This window comes from Oncorhynchus mykiss, chromosome 13, assembly GCF_013265735.2.
Source record: "Oncorhynchus mykiss isolate Arlee chromosome 13, USDA_OmykA_1.1, whole genome shotgun sequence".
Taxonomy (NCBI): Eukaryota; Metazoa; Chordata; class Actinopteri; order Salmoniformes; family Salmonidae; genus Oncorhynchus; species Oncorhynchus mykiss.
Window position 1 is genome coordinate 44554447 of NC_048577.1, and position 20662 is coordinate 44575108.

Below are 20662 nucleotides of genomic sequence, written 5' to 3' on the forward strand. Positions count from 1 at the left end.
AACGAGCATCAGACCGTTTTTAAACTGTTGATTGACGACCAGGCACGCACAAAAGAGCTCTCAGCAAGGGAGGAGTGGCGTAGGATAGCATTAATTTTTCTCACAGTAACAAAATGTCAGGTATTTTTTTGTGGTTTATAGATATTTCGCCTGGATTTAAACTGGAAAGGATAAGGTGAGCGGTAGGCTACGTAAGCGGGAGGCTATGTTATGTAGACATAACGGTTCTTGTTCATAAACCGATTATAGGCTTGACGATGCAATGCATGGAAATAATAGCCTAATAATAATGTAGATTTTCGAGAGTGAGTGAACAATTGAATTATGTCAATTTAGTATTATTTCTGTAGCTGTCATGTTCTCCAATTACATGGGGTAGAATGTCAGATGAACCAGTCAACGTCAGCCTTCAAACTACACAACATAGTTGAAAGGTGGACACGGTGATACGTAACTTCTTGCTCTTTTGGAACATGGACTAAAGAAGAGAATGAGAGGCCTACAATGTTTATTTTGTCGATGCTCTCGCTCACCTGGGCAGAGAGGCGCCCGTTAACTCTCCGTACAGTTCACTGTCGTTTTAAAGTGCTGAGGGTATTCGCCAATGTTGGCCTGCTCTTTGACTGCAAATAACTCCAAACGGACAGGAACTGATTTGATGGTGTCGTAGATCACTAAAATGATTTGATAATCAAGAATTCATCAGCTACATTGAAGAAGAATTTGTCATCCCACCGCTGTGGTAGCCTGTGTGATACACAAGACACCAGATGGCTAACAACGACTCGATGCAAGTAAGTTTTCCAAGTTAACATTGGACAGGGGTTTTCCTTGATTTAACATATTATGTTAGCCTGTGTTTGTCCTATTCGAAGAGATGCATGCATGTCATATTTGTAGACTACTTCTTCTAATTGGGGTCGTGGTGACGTCTTTGCACGACAGGGACTGATGGTGGACAGGTACTCTACTAGTACATCGGGCCAAAGTTAGACAGGTATAACCGACTGAGCCTGTCGTCCACACCCACACCATCACCTTGAAACGTTAGGTCTGTGTTTTCTGTCCCCCATGTTTGCAATGGTCTAACAGGGCATAATAATGGCAGGTGCTTATTGTGTGTGTTACCAAAGCAGTCTACACCCGCACAAATATGTCCGACAAAAGTAATGACGTACTGATGATGTGTAGACCAACAAATACTGTACACACATATATTTACTTGTTATACCTCACCGGCCATATGGAAGAGACCTGTATGGAGCATTAGAGGGCTATTTCTTGTGGTACATAGTTGTTCCACTCAGGTGAGTTACAGTGGAGGGTGTCAGAGTCAAGGACCTAATTAAACAGGTCATGTTACCTTATGCTGCTTACACAGGTGTCATCTCAGTTCAGGAAACTGCATAGGAGGGAATTGTTACAAATTAGAGGCCATGTTGAACTTAAGCCAGAACCCAACATATTAATATATGTCTGCAGCAGCCTTGCAGGAAACCCACCGAGTTTGGGTCAGACCAAAGTCAGTGGTCCAGTACAAAGCTCAAATAATAAGAAATAAAACGACACATTCTATTTTAAGTTAGTGTATTACATGTAATCGACTTTCAGTGTACAGATGTGGTCAAATATACATGTTTACACAGGCAGCCCAATTCTGATATTTTTCTACAAATTGTTCTTTTGACCAATCACATCAGATCTTTTCATATCACCTCGTTTTCAGACCTGATCTGATTGGTCAAAATACTACTTAATGACCAAAAGATCAAAATTGGGCTGCCTGTGTAGATGCAGCCTTTTTTCTTCTAAAATAAGTTGAAATAGAAAAAACTTTAGAGATACCTTCCTGCCACTTCAGAAATGTTGCCATGGGGCGCAGAGAAAATGTTGCAGTTTTAAAGCAAGTTTGCATGCATTTTTTACATTTTGCCATGGAGAGGAGAGAACATTTGGCAATTTTCTAACACATTTCCTGCAAATCTACTAATTTGCCTTGGGGCGGAGGGAAGAATTTGCAGTTTTACAGCTCATTTCTTGATATTCAATTGTTTTTTGCAATAGGGCGGACGGACATTTTTGCAGTTTTAAAGCTAATATCCTGCAATTCTGCAAATTTTTCATGACTTATACCATGTTGATATGATATCTGAGTGAGAGTGACTAATAAAATCAATGGGGTCCCCCAGGAGGTCAGGGCCCCTGGGCACGTGCCCTTTGTGCCTGGTCTATAATTTGACCATGATTACTACAAGTTTAGATAGCTGGCTAGACATGGGCTAATTGAGTGACCGTCAGTGATTGACATAACAAGAGAAACTACTGATGCACAACAACATTTCTAAATTGCACCGTGTGAATTCTACTATTCTACTATTCTAACTCTCAACAATAAGTGACGGAGTTCTTTAAAAAAAAAAATGTTTGGGGTCGGGGCCCCCTATCGGCTGGAGGCCCTAAGCGACCACTTATGTTGCTTATGCCCAGGGCGGGCCAGTGTAACATCATGTAAAGTATGACCTACTGAACACTGGGTCAGCAAGTAGCCTAAGCCTATATCACTAGGTGTCAGTGTCAGGTAAGCATCCGGTATCAAGGACACATGTAGGCTACAGTAAGTTCCTTCCAATGGTGCCACTGTCAGATTTATTCCCCGAGGAATTTTCGTTTGTTTTAGTTTGTCAATCATTTGTTTTTAAATGTACTCAATAAAATGGCATGTACATAATAATGCTTATGACTATAAAATTGGGGGTGGCCAATCTTGACTGACGTAAGTTAGTGTTTCCATGAAAGAGAAGGTTTCCTGACTCCTGGAAAGCTAGCACTGTGACTGTGGCCAACACACATCAGAGGAGGGTAACAGGGCCTAAATGTTCGTTGTTCATGTTTTGTATTCTCTTGTTCTACCTCTAGGCCTAGGTTCTTCACTCTTCTTTTTCAGTTATGTTTTGCTCGTTTTGCAATGAGAGAGAAAATATTGCTTTGGATGGAAAAGATACAACATAATAATAGGCCTTGCAGGACATTCATATCTTTCAGGGATCTTTACTACCCTTTCAGCTTATTTGAAAACACCCAGTGCACACAAGCATTTCAATGGGGTTTAATGTATCCAGAAAACAATCCCCAATTTCTGTTTTTACACTGGTCAAAAATATTAACGCAACATTCAACAATTTGAAATATGTTACTGTGTTACAGTTCATATAAGGAAATCAGTCAATTTAAATAAATTCATTAGGCCCTAATCTATGGATTTCACATGACTGGGAATACAGATATGCATCTGTTGGTCACAGATACCTTAAAAAAAGTAGGAGCGTGGATCTGAAAACCAGTCAGTATCTGGTGTGACCACCATTTGCCCCATGCAGCGCGACACATTTCATTAGCATTGAGTTGATCAGGCTGTTGATTGTGGCCTGTGGAATGTTGTCCCACTCCTCTTCAATGACTGTGGGAAGTGGCTGGATATTGGCGGGAACTGGAAAACGCTGTTGCAAACATGCTCAATGGGTGACATGTCTGGTGAGTATGCAGGCCATAGAAGAACAGTGACATTTTAAGCTTCCAGGAATTGTGTACAGATCCTTGCGACATGAGGTGATTGCGGCAGATGAATGGCACAACAATGAGCCTCTGGATCTTGTCACGGTGTGTCTGTGCATTCAAATTGCCATCGATAAAATGCAATTGTGTTCATTGTCCGTAGCTTATGCCTGCCCATACTATAACCCCACCGCCACCATGGGGAACTCAGTTCATAACGTCATGTCTGCCATCTGCCCGGTACAGTTGAAACCGGGATTCATCTGTGAAGAGCACACTTTTCCAGCGTGCCAGTGGCCATAAAAAGATGACAATTTGCCCGTGTTACGACGCTGAACTGCAATCAGGTCAAGACCCTGGTGAGGACGACAAGTACGCAGATGAGCTTCCCTGAGATGTTTTCTGACAGTTTGTGCAGAAATTCTTCAGTTGTGCAAACGCACAGTTTCATCAGCTGTCCTGGTGGCTGGTCTCAGACGATCCCGCAGGTGAAGAAGCCGGATGTGGAGGTCCTGGGCTGGCGCGGTTACACGTGGTCTACGGTTGTGAGGCAGGTTGAATGTACTGCCAAATGATCTAGAACAACATTGGAGGCCGGCATATGGTAGAGAAATTAACATTAAATTCTCTGGCAACAGCTCTGGTGGACATTCCTGCAGTCGACATGCCAATTGCATGCTCCCTCAAAACTGGAGACATCTCTGGTATTGTGTTGTGTGACAAAACTGCACATTTGTAATGATCATGCTGTTTAATCAGCTTCTTGATATGTTGAACCTGTCAGATGGATGGATTATCTTGGTGAAGGAGAAATGATCACAAACAGGGATGTAAACAAATTAGTGCACAACATTTGAGAGAAATAAGCTTTTTGTGCGTATGGAACATTTCTGGGATATTTTATTTCAGCTCATGAAACATGGGACCAACACTTCACATGTTGCATTTATATTTTTGTTCAGTGTAGATTTTAGCATGGAGAAGAATGTTATCTCCAGGAGCAGTAGATTGGCTACACATAGATACTGAGAGATTGCTGATTGAGATCAAGCAGGCACGTTGGCAATGATAGACGTCCCTGTCGGAGCAGACCTATACTCTGCAGAGTGATTGGGCTTGATTGTTCTATTTCCGCTCAATACCTCAACAAGGCTTTACTGGAGGGCAGAATGTTTTTTTTTTGGAAGGGATGGGGGTCTCAAATGAGCAGAGCTAGAGCACATTACTCAGTCCTTATAAGACCTCTCCCTTTCTTTCAGTCCATAAGACTGATCTCACTCTTTCTCTTTCCCTCAGTTTCCCCTTCTCACACATTATCCATATTATCCAGTGCATATAGTAGGGCTTAGTCCATCAGGGTGTATTGGTCTCTCTCTCTCTCTCTCTCTCTCTCCCCCACTTAGTCGTCCTCCGTCTCTCTCTCTCTCTCTCTCTCCCCCACTTAGTCGTCCTCCGTCTCTCTCTCCCTCTCTCTCTCTCTCTCTCTCTCTCTCTCTCTCTCTCTCTCTCTCTCTCTCCCCCACTTAGTCGTCCTCCGTCTCTTTCTCTCTCTCATGTATTGATTTGATGTTTGTTTATTTGCTTACTCCCTGCTCCCCAGACAGCTTCACTGAGTGTAAAGCAGGAATCCCCCTGGGTATTTGGGTCTTGTGCATTGATAACACACCACCCTTATAAACTTACATTGCAGCCCTCCTCTCATGCATTTTTTATATCTTTTGGTTTTCTGCTGTCCTTATCAATGCTCAAGAGGATCTCTGTGAACTCTCTGTGAGTGGTTGCAGCCAGCTGGTCATTATGTATGTTCAATGATTCTCTGCCTTTTTTTTGCTTTTTGCCAAATGGCTTTTTATTGATCGCGCAGGAGACTGGAAACATTTCCTCTGTCAGTACATTTCTTTAATGGCATCAAAGACGTCCTCCACACTCAGGCCGACTAAGCCCCAGACACCTGTTGCGCTGTATATTAAAAAGAGAAAAAAACACTATGGTTCTTCTTTAGACGGGCTCCTCATCACGCAAACAAAAACTGTTTTGTCTCCAGCTGTCGGTGCTGATAGCTCCATTGATAATAGGATTAGGAGACCCTGGACATTTCTGTCCTGACCCACTCCCATGGTGGCATTACACCCAAAACCCACCCTCACCCCCAGTCCCAGCCCTTCACTCCAGGATTAAACTGGCTCTGTGGAAATATATCCTATCCTCCCTTAGACCTGGCTGCACTCTGCCCAGCTGTAGAGATGGAGTGCACAATTATTTTCTGAATCAAAATCGGGCTTTGGTGGTGGGCGTGGTCAATGGCGCGATCTCCGACTGAACATTTTAGAGGCTCTCTTGACTGCAGAGACATCATTTTGCCATGGAGTGGAGAGCCATTTTTACCAGTTTAAAGCTAGTTTCCTGCATTTCTTCACATTTTGCCATGGCTTATGCCGTGTTCTTATGCTATCTGAGTGACTCAAACATTATAACAAAATCAATGGGGGCCCAATGCCATGACATTTTAGGAAATTTATATTCTAACCGTCTAGTTTTTCATTTTGATTATTGTTACTTCTCAAAGATGATCTTATTTAAGATATATAGGTCCATTATCTTTTTGACAGACATTATATCTGGTTTTAGTCGTTGAATTTTACACTGAAAATGTTTTACCATCCCGAAAAGTATTATTTTGTATAAATACTGAACAAAAATATAAACGCAACATTCAACAATTTCAACGATTTTACTGAGTTACAGTTCATATAAGGAAATCAGACCATTTAAATAAATTAATCAGCCCCTAATCTATGTATTTCACATGACTGGGCAAGGGCGCATGACTGGGCAGATATGCATGGGCCTGGGAGGGCATAGGCCCACCCACTGGGCAGCCAGGCCCAGCCAAGCAGAATTAGTTTTTCCCCACAAAAGGGCTTTATTACAGACAGAAATACTCTTCAGTTTCATCAGCTATTCAGGTGGCTGGTCTCAGACGAACCCGCAGGTGAAGAAGCCGGATGTGCAGGTCCTGGGCTGGCGTGGCTACACTTTGTCAGCGGTTGTGAGGACAGTTGGACGTACTGCCAAATTCTTTAAAATGACGTTGGAGGCGGCTTATGGTAGAGAATTAAACATTAAATTCTCTGGCAACCTCTCTGGTGGACATTCCTGCAGTCAGCATGCCAATTGCATGCTCCCTCAAAACTTCAGACATCTGTGGCATTGTGTGACAAAACTTCACATTTTAGAGTGGCCTTTTATTGTCCCTAGCCCAAGGTGCACCTGTGTAAAAATCATGCTATTAAATCAGCTTCTTGATATGTCACATCTGTCAGGTGGATAGATTATCTTGGCAAATGAGAAATGCTCATTAACGGGGATGTTAACAAATTTGTGCACAGAATTTGAGAGAAATAAGCTTTGTGTGCGTGCGTATGGAACATTTCTGGGATCTTTTATTTCAGCTCATGAAACATGGGACCAACACTTTACATGTTGCGTTTATATTTTTGTTCAGTATATACAGTGCCTTGCGAAAGTATTCGCCCCCCTTGAACTTTGCGACCTTTTGCCACATTTCAGGCTTCAAACATAAAGATATAAAACTGTATTTTTTTGTGAAGAATCAACAACAAGTGGGACACAATCATGAAGTGGAACGACATTTATTGGATATTTCAAACTTTTTTAACAAATCAAAAACTGAAAAATTGGGCGTGCAAAATTATTCAGCCCCCTTAAGTTAATACTTTGTAGCGCCACCTTTTGCTGCGATTACAGCTGTAAGTCGCTTGGGGTATGTCTCTATCAGTTTTGCACATCGAGAGACTGACATTTTTTCCCATTCCTCCTTGCAAAACAGCTCGAGCTCAGTGAGGTTGGATGGAGAGCATTTGTGAACAGCAGTTTTCAGTTCTTTCCACAGATTCTCGATTGGATTCAGGTCTGGACTTTGACTTGGCCATTCTAACACCTGGATATGTTTATTTTTGAACCATTCCATTGTAGATTTTGCTTTATGTTTTGGATCATTGTCTTGTTGGAAGACAAATCTCCGTCCCAGTCTCAGGTCTTTTGCAGACTCCATCAGGTTTTCTTCCAGAATGGTCCTGAATTTGGCTCCATCCATCTTCCCATCAATTTTAACCATCTTCCCTGTCCCTACTGAAGAAAAGCAGGCCCAAACCATGATGCTGCCACCACCATGTTTGACAGTGGGGATGGTGTGTTCAGCTGTGTTGCTTTTACGCCAAACATAACGTTTTGCATTGTTGCCAAAAAGTTCAATTTTGGTTTCATCTGACCAGAGCACCTTCTTCCACATGTTTGGTGTGTCTCCCAGGTGGCTTGTGGCAAACTTTAAACTACACTTTTTATGGATATCTTTAAGAAATGGCTTTCTTCTTGCCACTCTTCCATAAAGGCCAGATTTGTGCAATATACGACTGATTGTTGTCCTATGGACAGAGTCTCCCACCTCAGCTGTAGATCTCTGCAGTTCATCCAGAGTGATCATGGGCCTCTTGGCTGCATCTCTGATCAGTCTTCTCCTTGTATGAGCTGAAAGTTTAGAGGGACGGCCAGGTCTTGGTAGATTTGCAGTGGTCTGATACTCCTTCCATTTCAATATTATCGCTTGCACAGTGCTCCTTGGGATGTTTAAAGCTTGGGAAATCTTTTTGCATCCAAATCTGGCTTTAAACTTCTTCACAACAGTATCTCGGACCTGTCTGGTGTGTTCCTTGTTCTTCATGATGCTCTCTGCGCTTTTGACGCACCTCTGAGACTATCACAGTGCAGGTGCATTTATACGGAGACTTGATTACACACAGGTGGATTGTATTTATCATCATTAGTCATTTAGGTCAACATTGGATCATTCAGAGATCCTCACTGAACTTCTGGAGAGAGTTTGCTGCACTGAAAGTAAAGGGGCTGAATAATTTTGCACGCCCAATTTTTCAGTTTTTGATTTGTTAAAAAAGTTTGAAATATCCAATAAATGTCGTTCCACTTCATGATTGTGTCCCACTTGTTGTTGATTCTTCACAAAAAAATACAGTTTTATATATTTTGTTTGAAGCCTGAAATGTGGCAAAAGGTCGCAAAGTTCAAGGGGGCCGAATACTTTCGCAAGGCACTGGAGTGGTTATGTTAAGCTAGTATACATGATCCCAACCCATGTCCCCATGGGCATGTCACAAAGCCAAACCTACCTTGCCCATCCAGTCAGTCTTAACAAGAGCTGTTCCTTTGTCAGTCCAGCTATAGTTCTGCTCTGTTCTGCCATGCTGGCTAAATGCCCACTGGCTTGCCTCACAGGATTAGTTATGATTACTGCCAACCCACCCTGATCATGGATGGATCATGAAAGACTGTCCTCCACGGTGACATGGGGCAGCCAGACCTGTTGTTTGTGACTATACTGCTCAGTGCAGTTGTGATGGATGTTGTGTAAATTATTGTGAGTGACGTTTTGAAGCCTGGGGTCTCATGGGCTTGTGGTGGATTGAGGAATTTGTATATTTTTTACTTCACCTTTATTTAACCAGGTAGGCTAGTTGAGAACAAGTTCTCATTTACAACTGCGACCTGGCCAAGATAAAGCAAAGCAGTTCGACACATACAACAACACAGAGTTACACATGGAGTAAAACAAACATCCAGTCAACAACACAGAGTTACACATGGAGTAAAACAAACATCCAGTCAACAACACAGAGTTACACATGGAATAAACAAACATACAGTCATGTGGAATGTGTTACAACAAAGAAATGCCTGAAACAATGTTATGTGGGGGCACCATATTTTACTCCAATTGGCCAAGCATAAGCACCATTTTAGAGTGAGTAGGAAATGAGGTTGCTGATTGGAGTCGTGAAGGAGCCAATGTTTTATCTCTGTATAAATGGGTAGTAATGAGTGTCTTTGTAATCACAGCCAGAGGCAGCATTCTGACTGACTGACTGACTGACTGACTGACTGGGCCATCTGTGGTGCTGAAATCGCAAACGGATAGCTTTCATAATTCAGTAATACTTGTATTTACTAAAATAAAGGTAAAAAATATTGCTTTTTGACTTACCTTGGAAGTTTTCCATGGGTCAAGGGGCACTACCAACCTACAACAATGCTTCCATTATTTGGGTACAGCTGCCACAGGCTGTTACAGATCAACCCCAAATAATGTCGCTAAAGGACTTTGTTTGAATTTAGTTGATTTTGACATTCAATGCTTAAAGATGGAATCTGCAGTAGGGGGAAACAGCGCCCCTGGCTGCCCCACCACCGTTGTTATTGATTTGGTTTGCGAACTGAGGAGAGTTACCCAGCATGGTAAAAAATGCAGTACATATTGTGCTCTTCTGGAAAAACAGTTTGCAGGAACGTCTTTGTTGTTGTAATATCGCAAACGGAGGTGGATGCTTCACTATTAAGGATTCCAGCTTCAAGTGGAATCTATGCTGAGCAGCATTGTTTTGGTGTGCTCTTTAGCTGGGAGGGAGGCACCATTTTGAGGTGTGAAGGTGAGACATTCCCCAGTGCTGTGACCACTGGGACCTGTGAGCAAGTCAGTCTGTTCTAGGAAGATAAGAGCAAGGCCAGGCATTGCCCATGCAGTGACCTGATTGTGGTTACCTAGGGTAATTGTGATGAGGTAGCCTCCCAGTGAGGTCATGTGATAGCGTCTGCTCTGTGGGAATGGTGTAGGGTGTAAGAGGAGCACAGACGCGGTGCTTGATGGGTGCAGCGACGGCCCTGCCATCCCAACAGTGGGCTGTCTGTTCTGTCTGCCCAGGGGCCATTAATGTGAGCCGAGGAAAAACGTCTATTATCAGTCTCGGTCTAAAAGTAGAGAGAGAGAGACGTGACCTGGCTGTAAAACAACAGAAGAGCACAAGACCAACTGTACCTCTCATAATTCTCTTAAAACACAGACTTTCAGACTGGGTCAGGTAGAAATGGTGAGGATCAAACAGCAGTCCTTTTCACATGCCTTGAAACATGTTGCTTAGAATAAGTGACCGCCTGGAGAGACAGAGAGAGAGAGAGAGAAAGTGGAGAGAGGGGAAATACATGACAGATGGAGGGTACCGTAAATGACTGTTTGGTTGTGAGTTAGAGTCCTAATTGAGCTGATGTTGCAACGTCATCTTGATAATTGCTGTGATTTCCCAAAGATGGTAAGGCAGTTGTAACCACCCTCCAGCTCTCCTTCCTGCTGCTCCTGTGGGGTCTCAACCACACTATAGCTCTGTATAGGTCGGTTTACTCCTTCACTTATTTTAGCTCCTTAATTGTACCCCACCCTGCATTAATCACGCTAGGGGAACTTAGGGTATTTTGAAGTGGTGTTCCCACTGTTGACTAGGCATCCGTCTTAGTGTACTGTGAGTAAGGAATGATGCACTTTGCTATACTTGTCTGTTTTATCGTTTGAACACACAACAGTACTGTGCTCATTAGTCAGTTGGGAACGTTAGTCAACAACATACAGCCACACATATTGGTGCTGTCTTTGCCTTCCTGTTTGCGGACGCCTGCCGTAATCGTCAACAGAACTAAAGATGGATAATCATCAGCTTTATAGGACGTGCTCTTATCCCCTCTGCCATAATCATTTTTAATCTGCTCTCGGTTTCCATTAAAATCTGTTTCCAATTCATTCTTTTTTCAGAGCTTTCGGTGCAGTGTGCAGCGTCTTTCCCTGACCCCTCTAGGTGAGGGAGCTGTAGCATTAAGCACCTATAAAGCATGTCAGTGAAGCCCTTTTCGGTGGAGTCAGGAGCCAGGCAGAGAGACAGGGAGATGAGGACAAAGGGCTAGATATAGAGAGAACCAATACTATTGCTGATCAGACCTTAGACCAACAAAGTTTTCAAAGAAGATTTGCCACAACACAAAAATCTAAGTAGATCTTAGTGCTGCATTGCTTCTCACTCTCTCTCTCTCTCTCTCTCTCTCTCTCTCTCTCTCTCTCTCTCTCTCTCTCTCTCTCTCTCTCTCTCTCTAACAAACACACAAACATAGATTTTGAGTTATTTCCGTGGTATTCGGGCGCAGTCACAGGCAGACGCCCTGAGTGGGGCATTAGTCACGGCTGAGCTGTGGCAGATTTGAATCGGTCTGCTGGAAAATCACTCCCTTCCCTGTTTTTTTTCATGCACCACTGTCCTGAGGCTGTGTTTGTGGAGAGGAGTTCACAGTCTAACACAGCATGGTTCTCAGTCAGTCATTCAGACCTCCTTTCTCTCTCTCTCTCTCGCTCTCTCTCTCTCTCTCTCTCTCTCTCTCTCTCTCTCTCTCTCCCTTGCTCTTTCTCTCACTCTCTCTCTCTCTCGCTCGCTTGCTCTCTCTCTTTCTCGCTCTCTCTCTTTCTCTCTCTCTCTCTCTACCTCTCTCCATCTATCTCTCCCTACCCCCCACTGGGCCTTAGTGAGTGGGAGGATGTAGCTATCGACCCTGGACAGGCTCGCTGCGGAAATCCCCACGCCAGACCATCTGAGTCAGAGCCAGGAGTCACACAGCTTGGAGCCCCAATTTCCCTGGAGTCAAAGCACAGAGACATACACAACCCCATGGGCCAGGAGTTTGTCTCTCGCTCTCTGTCTCTGTGTCTCTCGCTCTCTGTCTTTGTCTCTGTGTCTCTCTGTCTCTGTTTCTCTTGCTTCCTGTCTCTGTCTCTGTGTCTCTCGCTCTGTCTCTGTGTCTCTCACTCTCTGTCTATGTCTCTGTCTCTCTTGCTTCCTGTCTCTGTCTCTATGTCTCTCGCTCTCTGTCTCTGTGTCTCTCACTCTCTGTTTATGTCTCTGTGTCTCTTGCTTCCTGTCTCTGTCTCTGTGTCGCTTGCTCTCTGTCTCTGTGTCTCTCACTCTCTGTCTCTGTCTCTGTGTCTCTCACTCTCTGTCTCTGTCTCTCTTGCTTCCTGTCTCTGTCTCTATGTCTCTCGCTCTCTGTCTCTGTGTCTCTCACTCTCTGTCTCTGTGTCTTTCACCATGTTCTAAGCTGCTGACTAGATAAGATCAAAGGAATGGCATCAGTTAACATGGCTGTGAATCTATTGTCCCATAAAGCACCTCAGTAATTCTCCCTCTGCTCTGTGTCACGACCATATTCAGGATGACTGTTGTAGGTCACCAACTGTGTTTACAATGTGCTGCTTTGTGCAGGTGGGTTCAGTAGAGCATTGATAACAAAGTAGTCTACTTTAATAAATGATTCCCTGGTAACGTCATAATTCTCCATCCACTGCTCTACATGAGTAGAACACAGAGAGACACATTTGTACTTCCCTTTGGATGTTGTTTGGAAATGCAGTCTTCAACCCTCTGAGGCCTGAACAGAGAGACTGATTGTGGTGGTTCTCACAATGGACAGAGTCAGCAACACAAACACATTTGCATTTATTGAAGTCTCTTGAGAAGATGGACCCCTCCACAATGCTGCTTTTAATGGGGATAGACTCTTCCCCACTTGTGGACCGTGCACTCCTGGCATACACACACACACACAGTCTTGTACATCTAACCTTGTGGGGACACAAAATTCAATCCCATTCAAAATCCTATTTTCCCTAACCTCTAACTCTTACTCTAACCTTAACCCTAACCTTAACCCCAAAACCTAACCTTAACCATAACTTTAAACCTAACCCTAGCTCTTAACCCTAAACCTAATTGTAACCCTAACACTAATTGTAACCTCAACACTAAACCCCATAGAAATAGCATTTGACCTAGTGGGGACTAACAAAATGTCCCCAGTTGGACAGAGAGACTTACTATACTTGTGGGGACTTCTGGTCCCCATAAGTATAGTTAAACATGCCCACACGCACACACACATCATCTCCCGCCATACTTACAGGTTAAAGTTGACTATTTATTGACTTTATTGAGTTAGGACATCCTCTATTATACAGTATTTTATATACAAAGCACACAGAAAAAGTCCAAAACATACAAAGTTCAAAGTTCAATTTGCTGATTTGGAGGCTTAATTATACAATCTCACCTAAACCTTCCAATCAAATCAACTCAAGTGTTATTAGTCACATGCGCCGAATACAACAGGTTACAGTGAAATGCTGACTTACGAGTCCCTAACCAACAATGCAGTAAAAAAATACAAATACGGATAAGAATAAGAAATAAAAGAGCAGTAGTAAAATAACAATAGCGAGACTATATACAGGGGGTGCTGGTACGGTAATGTGCGGGGGCACCGGTTAGTTGAGGTAATATGTACATGTAGGTAGAGTTATTAAAGTGACTATGCATAGATGACAACAACAGAGCGTAGCAAAGGTGTAAAAGAGGGGGGCAATGCAAATAGTCTGGATAGACATTTGATTTGATGTTGAGGAGTCTTATGGCTTGGGGCTAGAAGCTGTTTAGAAGCCTCTTGGGCCTAGACTTGGCGCTCCGGTACCGCTTGCCATGCTGTAGCAAAGAGAACAGTCTATGACTAGGGTGGCTGGAGTCTTGGACAATTTCTTAGGGCAACTTTCCACTGGTATATGGTATTGTAGGATTAGGAGGCCACTGGGCCACGCCCTTTCATAAATACAGTGCACTAGCATAGCCTTTCTGTACACTACAGCAATGACACCCCTCTAACTGTTTTGTACACTCTGTGCTCCAACTCCGCCACTGGGAGCGTTGATTCTCCACCCTCAGCCTCACTACTCTCTACGTTTCCACTGACATGGACTTCCATGCTGTTTTATTCACAACTCTTCAGTTGGTGTGTATATTCATTATCTGAGTGGTAGCTCTCTCAATGTGATGTGTTTGTCTGCTGTGAACAGTGGTTAAGCAGCGCATCAAGGGGAAGAGGGAGTGAGTGGTAATTGGAATTCACTGTTGCTCCCCACCAGGCCCTCTTAACCCAAATCCCAGCCACTGCATGCCTGCTGCCTGCTGAATGGGGCTGTGTGGAGATGAGAGGATGTGAGGGGAATTCAGACAACCTCACATATGTCTCCCGTTTTCTCTCTCTCTCTCTCTCTCTCTCTCTCTCTCTCTCTCTCTCTCTCTCTCTCTCTCTCTCTCTCTCCCTCTCCCTCATTCTGTCACTGTCTGGGTCTCTAGATGACGCTCCCTCAATCTGTCTCTGTCTGGGTCTCTAGATGACGCTCCCTCATTCTGTCACTGTCTGGGTCTCTAGATGACGCTCCCTCATTCTGTCACTGTCTGGGTCTCTAGATGACGCTCCCTCATTCTGTTACTGTCTGGGTCTCTAGACATTCTGTCACTGTCTGTGTCTCTAGATGACGCTCCCTCATTCTGTCACTGTCTTGGTCTCTAGATGACGCTCCCTCATTCTGTCACTGTCTTGGTCTCTAGATGACGCTCCCTCATTCTGTCACTGTTTGGGTCTCTAGATGATGCTCCCTCATTCTGTCACTGTCTGGGTCTCTAGACATTCTGTCACTGTCTGGGTCTCTAGATGACGCTCCCTCATTCTGTCACTGTCTGGGTCTCTGGATGACGCTCCCTCATTCTGTCCCTGTCTGGGTCTCTAGATGACGCTCCCTCATTCTGTCTCTGTCTGGGTCTCTAGATGACGCTCCCTCATTCTGTCTCTGTCTGGGTCTCTAGATGACGCTCTCTCATTCTGTCACTGTCTGGGTCTCTAGATGACGCTCCCTCATTCTGTCACTGTCTGGGTCTCTAGATGACGCTCCCTCATTCTGTCTCTGTCTGGGTCTCTAAATGACGCTCCCTCATTCTGTCTCTGTCTGGGTCTCTAGATGACGCTCCCTCATTCTGTCACTGTCTGGGTCTCTAGATATTCTGTCACTGTCTGGGTCTCTAGATGACGCTCCCTCATTCTGTGTCTGTCTGGGTCTCTAGATGACGCTCCCTCATTCTGTTACTGTCTGGGTCTCTAGACATTCTGTCACTGTCTGTGTCTCTAGATGACGCTCCCTCATTCTGTCACTGTCTTGGTCTCTAGATGACGCTCCCTCATTCTGTCACTGTCTTGGTCTCTAGATGACGCTCCCTCATTCTGTCACTGTTTGGGTCTCTAGATGATGCTCCCTCATTCTGTCACTGTCTGGGTCTCTAGACATTCTGTCACTGTCTGGGTCTCTAGATGACGCTCCCTCATTCTGTCACTGTCTGGGTCTCTGGATGACGCTCCCTCATTCTGTCCCTGTCTGGGTCTCTAGATGACGCTCCCTCATTCTGTCTCTGTCTGGGTCTCTAGATGACGCTCCCTCATTCTGTCTCTGTCTGGGTCTCTAGATGACGCTCTCTCATTCTGTCACTGTCTGGGTCTCTAGATGACGCTCCCTCATTCTGTCACTGTCTGGGTCTCTAGATGACGCTCCCTCATTCTGTCTCTGTCTGGGTCTCTAAATGACGCTCCCTCATTCTGTCTCTGTCTGGGTCTCTAGATGACACTCCCTCATTATGTCACTGTCTGGGTCTCTAGATGACGCTCCCTCATTCTGTCACTGTCTGGGTCTCTAGATATTCTGTCACTGTCTGGGTCTCTAGATGACGCTCCCTCATTCTGTCTCTGTCTGGGTCTCTAGATGACGCTCCCTCATTCTGTTACTGTCTGGGTCTCTAGATGACGCTCCCTCATTCTGTCTCTGTCTGGGTCTCTAGATGACGCTCCCTCATTCTGTCACTGTCTGGGTCTCTAGATGACGCTCCCTCATTCTGTCTCTGTCTGGGTCTCTAGATGACGCTCCCTCATTCTGTCACTGTCTGGGTCTCTAGATGACGCTCCCTCATTCTGTCTCTGTCTGGGTCTCTAGATGACGCTCCCTCATTCTGTCTCTGTCTGGGTCTCTAGATGACGCTCCCTCATTCTGTCTCTGTCTGGGTCTCTAGATGACGATCCCACATTCTGTCACTGTCTGGGTCTCTAGATGAGGCTCCCTCATTCTGTCTCTGTCTGGGTCTCTAGATGAGGCTCCCTCATTCTGTCTCTGTCTGGGTCTCTAGACATTCTGTCTCTGTCTGGGTCTCTAGATGACGCTCCCTCATTCTGTCTCTGTCTGGGTCTCTAGATGACGATCCCACATTCTGTCACTGTCTGGGTCTCTAGATGACGCTCCCTCATTCTGTCTCTGTCTGGGTCTCTAGATGACGCTCCCTCATTCTGTCTCTGTCTGGGTCTCTAGATGACGCTCCCTCAGTCTGTCTCTGTCTGGGTCTCTAGACATTCTGTCTCTGTCTGGGTCTCTAGATGACGCTCCCTCATTCTGTCTCTGTCTGGGTCTCTAGATGACGCTCCCTCAGTCTGTCTCTGTCTGGGTCTCTAGATGACGCTCCCTCATTCTGTCTCTGTCTGGGTCTCTAGATGACGCTCCCTCATTCTGTCTCTGTCTGGGTCTCTAGATGACGCTCCCTCATTCTGTCTCTGTCTGGGTCTCTAGATGACGCTCCCTCATTCTGTCTCTGTCTGGGTCTCTAGATGACGCTCCCTCATTCTGTCTCTGTCTGGGTCTCTAGATGACGCTCCCTCATTCTGTCACTGTCTGGGTCTCTAGATGACGCTCCCTCATTCTGTCTCTGTCTGGGTCTCTAAATGACGCTCCCTCATTCTGTCTCTGTCTGGGTCTCTAGATGACACTCCCTCATTATGTCACTGTCTGGGTCTCTAGATGACGCTCCCTCATTCTGTCACTGTCTGGGTCTCTAGATATTCTGTCACTGTCTGGGTCTCTAGATGACGCTCCCTCATTCTGTCTCTGTCTGGGTCTCTAGATGACGCTCCCTCATTCTGTTACTGTCTGGGTCTCTAGATGACGCTCCCTCATTCTGTCTCTGTCTGGGTCTCTAGATGACGCTCCCTCATTCTGTCACTGTCTGGGTCTCTAGATGACGCTCCCTCATTCTGTCTCTGTCTGGGTCTCTAGATGACGCTCCCTCATTCTGTCACTGTCTGGGTCTCTAGATGACGCTCCCTCATTCTGTCTCTGTCTGGGTCTCTAGATGACGCTCCCTCATTCTGTCTCTGTCTGGGTCTCTAGATGACGCTCCCTCATTCTGTCTCTGTCTGGGTCTCTAGATGACGATCCCACATTCTGTCACTGTCTGGGTCTCTAGATGACGCTCCCTCATTCTGTCACTGTCTGGGTCTCTAGATGAGGCTCCCTCATTCTGTCCCTGTCTGGGTCTCTAGATGACGCTCCCTCATTCTGTCTCTGTCTGGGTCTCTAGATGACGCTCCCTCATTCTGTCTCTGTCTGGGTCTCTAGATGACGCTCTCTCATTCTGTCACTGTCTGGGTCTCTAGATGACGCTCCCTCATTCTGTCACTGTCTGGGTCTCTAGATGACGCTCCCTCATTCTGTCTCTGTCTGGGTCTCTAGATGACGCTCCCTCATTCTGTCTCTGTCTGCGTCTCTAGATGACGCTCCCTCATTCTGTCTCTGTCTGGGTCTCTAGATGACGCTCCCTCATTCTGTCTCTGTCTGGGTCTCTAGACATTCTGTCTCTGTCTTGGTCTCTAGATGACGCTCCCTCATTCTGTCTCTGTCTGGGTCTCTAGATGACGCTCCCTCATCCTGTCACTGTCTGGGTCTCTAGATGACGCTCCCTCATTCTGTCTCTGTCTGGGTCTCTAGATGACGCTCCCTCAGTCTGTCTCTGTCTGGGTCTCTAGATGACGCTCCCTCATTCTGTCTCTGTCTGGGTCTCTAGATGACGCTCCCTCATTCTGTCTCTGTCTGGGTCTCTAGATGACGCTCCCTCATTCTGTCTCTGTCTGGGTCTCTAGATGACGCTCCCTCATTCTGTCTCTGTCTGGGTCTCTAGATGACGCTCCCTCATTCTGTCTCTGTCTGGGTCTCTAGATGACGCTCCCTCATTCTGTCACTGTCTGGGTCTCTAGATGACGCTCCCTCATTCTGTCTCTGTCTGGGTCTCTAAATGACGCTCCCTCATTCTGTCTCTGTCTGGGTCTCTAGATGACACTCCCTCATTATGTCACTGTCTGGGTCTCTAGATGACGCTCCCTCATTCTGTCACTGTCTGGGTCTCTAGATATTCTGTCACTGTCTGGGTCTCTAGATGACGCTCCCTCATTCTGTCTCTGTCTGGGTCTCTAGATGACGCTCCCTCATTCTGTTACTGTCTGGGTCTCTAGATGACGCTCCCTCATTCTGTCTCTGTCTGGGTCTCTAGATGACGCTCCCTCATTCTGTCACTGTCTGGGTCTCTAGATGACGCTCCCTCATTCTGTCTCTGTCTGGGTCTCTAGATGACGCTCCCTCATTCTGTCACTGTCTGGGTCTCTAGATGACGCTCCCTCATTCTGTCTCTGTCTGGGTCTCTAGATGACGCTCCCTCATTCTGTCTCTGTCTGGGTCTCTAGATGACGCTCCCTCATTCTGTCTCTGTCTGGGTCTCTAGATGACGATCCCACATTCTGTCACTGTCTGGGTCTCTAGATGACGCTCCCTCATTCTGTCTCTGTCTGGGTCTCTAGATGAGGCTCCCTCATTCTGTCTCTGTCTGGGTCTCTAGACATTCTGTCTCTGTCTGGGTCTCTAGATGACGCTCCCTCATTCTGTCTCTGTCTGGGTCTCTAGATGACGATCCCACATTCTGTCACTGTCTGGGTCTCTAGATGACGCTCCCTCATTCTGTCTCTGTCTGGGTCTCTAGATGACGCTCCCTCATTCTGTCTCTGTCTGGGTCTCTAGATGACGCTCCCTCAGTCTGTCTCTGTCTGGGTCTCTAGATGACACTCCCTCATTCTGTCTCTGTCTGGGTCTCTAGATGACGCTCCCTCATTCTGTCTCTGTCTGGGTCTCTAGATGACGCTCCCTCATTCTGTCTCTGTCTGGGTCTCTAGATGACGCTCCCTCATTCTGTCTCTGTCTGGGTCTCTAGATGACGCTCCCTCATTCTGTCTCTGTCTGGGTCTCTAGATGACGCTCCCTCATTCTGTCTCTGTCTGGGTCTCTAGATGACGCTCCCTCATTCTGTCTCTGTCTGCGTCTCTAGATGACGCTCCCTCATTCTGTCTCTGTCTGGGTCTCTAGATGACGCTCCCTCATTCTGTCTCTGTCTGGGTCTCTAGACATTCTGTCTCTGTCTTGGTCTCTAGATGACGCTCCCTCATTCTGTCTCTGTCTGGGTCTCTAGATGACGCTCCCTCATCCTGTCACTGTCTGGGTCTCTAGATGACGCTCCCTCATTCTGTCTCTGTCTGGGTCTCTAGATGACGCTCCCTCATTCTGTCTCTGTCTGGGTCTCTAGACATTCTGTCTCTGTCTGGGTCTCTAGATGACGCTCCCTCATTCTGTCTCTGTCTGGGTCTCTAGATGACGATCCCACATTCTGTCACTGTCTGGGTCTCTAGATGACGCTCCCTCATTCTGTCTCTGTCTGGGTCTCTAGATGACGCTCCCTCATTCTGTCTCTGTCTGGGTCTCTAGATGACGCTCCCTCAGTCTGTCTCTGTCTGGGTCTCTAGATGACGCTCCCTCATTCTGTCTCTGTCTGGGTCTCTAGATGACGCTCCCTCATTCTGTCTCTGTCTGGGTCTCTAGATGACGCTCCCTCATTCTGTCTCTGTCTGGGTCTCTAGATGACGCTCCCTCATTCTGTCTCTGTCTGGGTCTCTAGATGACGCTCCCTCATTCTGTCTCTGTCTGGGTCTCTAGATGACGCTCCCTCATTCTGTCTCTGTCTGGGTCTCTAGATGACGCTCCCTCATTCTGTCTCTGTCTGCGTCTCTAGATGACGCTCCCTCATTCTGTCTCTGTCTGGGTCTCTAGATGACGCTCCCTCATTCTGTCTCTGTCTGGGTCTCTAGACATTCTGTCTCTGTCTTGGTCTCTAGATGACGCTCCCTCATTCTGTCTCTGTCTGGGTCTCTAGATGACGCTCCCTCATCCTGTCACTGTCTGGGTCTCTAGATGACGCTCCCTCATTCTGTCTCTGTCTGGGTCTCTAGATGACGCTCCCTCATTCTGTCTCTGTCTGGGTCTCTAGATGACAGTGCAAAGGGAGAACACACTATCAGACATAATACCTCACTGATATAACTTTGGCAACACAATCACTTGTGATTACATGACAGAGTGTAGTCACAAGCCATGAAATTGATGGATAATAGTGATATTGAGAGAGTTCTGTCCTGT

At 45.8% G+C, this 20662-nt stretch overlaps 1 protein-coding gene across 1 annotated transcript in view; it reads left to right on the top strand.

The window, feature by feature from the left end:
* Positions 1 to 20662, top strand: part of LOC110486506 (serine/threonine-protein kinase N1) — a 46576-nt gene continuing 25914 nt past the window's right edge. Inside the window, exon 1 of the mRNA XM_021558149.2 lies at positions 1 to 794. Within this exon, the coding sequence (XP_021413824.2) occupies positions 771 to 794 (24 nt within the window). The 5' untranslated portion in view covers positions 1 to 770. The remainder of the gene's footprint in view (positions 795 to 20662) is intronic.